The following is a 3916-nucleotide window of genomic DNA, read 5'->3' as shown; positions in this document are numbered from 1 at the left end:
CAAAGATTTCAGCAAACCAGTTTCCTCCCCAGCTGCAGCTGTTTTGCACGTCCTGCAGTGTAATCATGGAACATAAACGCATCGACAAACACTTTGTGTCGCAAAAATCGCAACTTTTAGGAAAATGCCCCGCGAAATCAGGCATTTTAGCCGCAACAATCACAAAAAATGCCCGTGAAATCCTGGAGGGATTGGTTTATATGACCCAATAATGAAGCTGCTGTAAACTCTTTACCATGAGGTTTATGCAACATTTTCAGACCAACTTGAATTGCTGTGTTTAATACTGTTAGCATATAGAAAATTGAATCTGGGGTTAAATGTTGCATCTTTAGTGCAAACACAGGTCAGTGTTCCTCTCCGAGATTAACAGTACAACCTCTGTAACCTGTACAGTTCAGGAGAATAACTTAAGAACTTGACGGTTTGTGAGTTAAAAGTCCAGCTGGTTTTATTGGGTGAGAGGTGAGGCGATGTGGGCTTATACAACCCTGAGGGCCGCGATCGCCATGGGTGGGAAGTGGAGCAGATTAAGAAGAACAAACTGTAAGAGTTGATCCTAACGAGGGAAGGCAAAGAGACTGAAGGGGGGGGGATAAGAACGCCATTATCTAGCTTAAAAGTATTGTAAAAGTAGCAAAAGGCTAGTTTTTTTTTAATAAAACCTAATAAAGGTAAATCCAACGTGTCCTCGCAGCTTTGTTAGCTGCATTATCAACTTGAATACCAGCCTCTCCTCCCCCTGATGTTCTCTGTGTTTAAACACGCCATTCAAAATAAGAGACTCCACAAAGAAACACTGAATCAGTTTCTCAGTAACCAGACGGTCCCATCCAGGGCTTCCAGATCTTTGTTTTTTACTCGTTTTGCTGCTCGTGGGTTTGTTTTTTTTTTTTAGCGGGAACGGATCACGTGACCTCGATAAGCGTTCTGACACGCATCAACAGGGAGTCAGTTTTTCAAAATAAATGTCGTTCAGACTCGGAAATACTGTAAGTTAATTATTCTTTCTGTGTGGCCCGGTCCCAAATGAGCCACGGACCGGTACCGCTCTTTATTCAGTGTCCTAAAACACATCATCAGGTGTTTAGAAGCTACAACAACTTTTGAGTTTGAAGTTTTATTTTAACGTGATCTTTGTGCGTGCGTGTGTGTGTGTGTGTGTGTGTGTGTTCAGGTGGCAGCAGAGTACTGTAAAGACACGACTCTGCTGCTAATGGGAGTCATCTGCCTGGCGGCCTCCATCGAGAAGTGGAACCTGCACAAACGCATCGCTCTGCGCATGGTGATGGTCGCCGGGGCGAAGCCTGGCATGTCAGTAGTACTTTCACACACACACACACACACACACACACACACACACACACACACACACTCATTAAACGCTGACGCCCGTTTGGAATTAGGAATTCCATTTCCCTTCCCAGGCTGGTGCTGGGGTTCATGTGCTGCACGGTGTTTCTGTCCATGTGGCTCAGCAACACGTCCACCACCGCCATGGTGATGCCCATCGCCGAGGCCGTCCTCCAGCAGCTGATCTGCACCGGGCTGGCCGACTGCCTCGGCGACTCGGAGACGGCGGATGGCCCCGACGATGAAAGCGGTGGGTTTTTGCTTTGCCATAGAAGAGTTTGTAATGGAGTCCATGGAGTTAAATGGGGTCCAAATAATGAGTCTCGTTTCCTGCAGCTGCTTCAAGCAAAGAGGAGAACCTGGATAAGAACCAGTTGGAGCTGTTGTATCAAAATGAACAGTATGTGTGTTTTTATTCTGGAGTATGTGCTTTTATTAACCCACAGATGTACTGTTTTCGAATAACTCTCAGAGTGAACCACATAAAGTTAAAGATTTTTCAGGTTTTCAGCTTCTGATCCACAAAATAACAATATCAGAGACTCCTGACTGGTTGTTACATCTATGGCAAAAAAAGCTATTAGCTGCCATTTTTCAATTTAATCCAACTTTTGATGCTTCTAGGCCTTTGGATCCGCCCACGTCCCGCACAGATGTTCAGAAATGGAGAGAGCGGGGAGGAACCAAAGCAGGCGTGGAGCAAAAATCAGCTGCTTTTTACGCATTGCTCGATGCTTTATTTGCGCGGACAACATTTTATCGCAATGTGGCCGAAGAGCTCAGTGTAGCCATTCTGTTTACGTTCATCCATCCGCCAGGCAAAGTAGTGCCGTACGACAGCAGAACGAACGACGAATGACTGACTTTTCTTCTTGTTAAAGCCGTGTTACTGTGTTACGCCGAGCAGCGTTCGAGCCTCTGCGTGCTTGTTCAGGGCTCGTAACCGGGAACTACGGACGCCGTGAACTGTTCGTACTTTTAATTACCGGTACTCGTACATATACGTAAATTAAAGTTATATAAATATGTACCGGTAACTTTTTTTTTCAAAATGTTAATAAAAGGGATGTGTTCCTGACAATCCCCTTTGTGCAGATTCTTTCATTTGGTAATTAAACATTAAAACACCTGCGGCTTTTAGTCCCGTGTGGCTAATATTCAGGTGCGCCTTGTAGTCCGGAAAATACGGGACTTCCAATTTGTCAAATTTGTCTTCCGTATGCTCCAAAACACTGGTTCTCTGAAGAAGGAAGGAGAGTTGTCGCCCCAGTTTACCATCGTTCAGAACATTTGTTAGAAGTTGTATTTTAATTGATCAAATATTTATTCAGCATTTTGTTATTAGAAGTAGCATCTCCCGTGAAACTGCAGCTCTGCTTTATGTTACGGCTGCAGGATCTGAGAACTGTACCGATGTATCGATGTCACGCCTATTTTCTCCTCTTTTTCCCAGGAATGACTCTACTAAACGGGAGCTTTGTGCGCTCGGCGAGGTGAGACAGCTGCAGCTTCGGTTCCTTCACCAGGTTGAAAAAATCAAATTCTGTTCATCTGTGAAGTTTTTGTTTTACGTTTCCCAGGGACAGACCGGTGAGGTGAACGGTCTTGGCCTTCAGCCGGTTTTGAACAAAACGTTTGTTCGACAAACCAACGGACACCTGCCACAGGTTCGAGAACCCCCCCACCCGTCCTCGTCTCTGGTACCGTTTGTCCTTTCGGTCACGGCGTCGGGTCCGTTCTCTCCCCAGGTCGCCGTTGAGATCCCGAACGTGAAGCGGGTGAAGGCCAGGAGAGACTCCCAGTACCCCACCAAGAAGGATCACATGATCTGCAAATGTCTGTCGCTCAGCATCACGTACGCCGCGACCATCGGAGGCCTCATCACCATCACCGGCACGTCGACCAACCTCATCTTTGCCGAGCAGTTTAACAAGTACGGCCGCTTAAACGACAAATAATAACCGTTTTGTTGAAACAACCTCCTCTTTGTATGTTTTATATTTGAGGATAGTTCATAAATTCTTGTTTCTTATTTTAAAGCAACTGAAAACCAACAAAGACGATACGTCACTATGATGGCTTGTCTTCCACTGGTTCTTCTTTCAGTGTCCGTTAAGTGAAGATAAAATGTTAAAAATGTCTTTTAAGAGCTTTTCGCTGCTTGTGGTGCGTGAATTTCTGCATTAATGATCAAACATCCTCATTTCTGGACAAATCCCAGCCAGTTTTCATTCAAAAACTAAAACAAGAGAATATTATTTTAGATTATATGAATATAAAACGGCATGACAAACGTTACCTTGACAGCTGTGAGGCTTTAAGGCTTTGTTATTATCATTATTATCCTTTCTGTTTCAATATTCAATCCCTCCAGGATTTGGCGGGCCTTTTTTGTGATTGTTGCGGCTAAAATGCCTGATTTCGTGGGGCATTTTCCTAAAAGTTGCCTTTTTTTTTTTTTTACTAAAATCAATAAACAACCATAACTTTTAATATCTAAACCAAAAATACTTCCTAGTTTTGTAAGATAATTCCCAACAAACATTGACATTCTCAAAAGGTG

General features: G+C 44.1%; 1 protein-coding gene across 1 annotated transcript in view; it reads left to right on the top strand.

Annotated features, from left to right (window-relative positions):
• slc13a4 (solute carrier family 13 member 4) overlaps window positions 1–3916 on the top strand; it is a gene marked incomplete at its 3' end in the record, with an annotated part of 29634 nt that overhangs the window by 21843 nt on the left and 3875 nt on the right. Inside the window, 6 exon segments of the mRNA XM_037980019.1 lie at window positions 1178–1314; window positions 1428–1603; window positions 1690–1753; window positions 2807–2846; window positions 2934–3020; window positions 3102–3286. Coding sequence (XP_037835947.1) covers window positions 1178–1314; window positions 1428–1603; window positions 1690–1753; window positions 2807–2846; window positions 2934–3020; window positions 3102–3286 — 689 coding nt within the window.

Source organism: Kryptolebias marmoratus, linkage group LG1 (assembly GCF_001649575.2).
Source record: "Kryptolebias marmoratus isolate JLee-2015 linkage group LG1, ASM164957v2, whole genome shotgun sequence".
NCBI lineage: Eukaryota > Metazoa > Chordata > Actinopteri > Cyprinodontiformes > Rivulidae > Kryptolebias > Kryptolebias marmoratus.
Note: the sequence above shows the minus strand (reverse complement) of the source record. Positions and strands in the feature narration are given on the sequence as shown.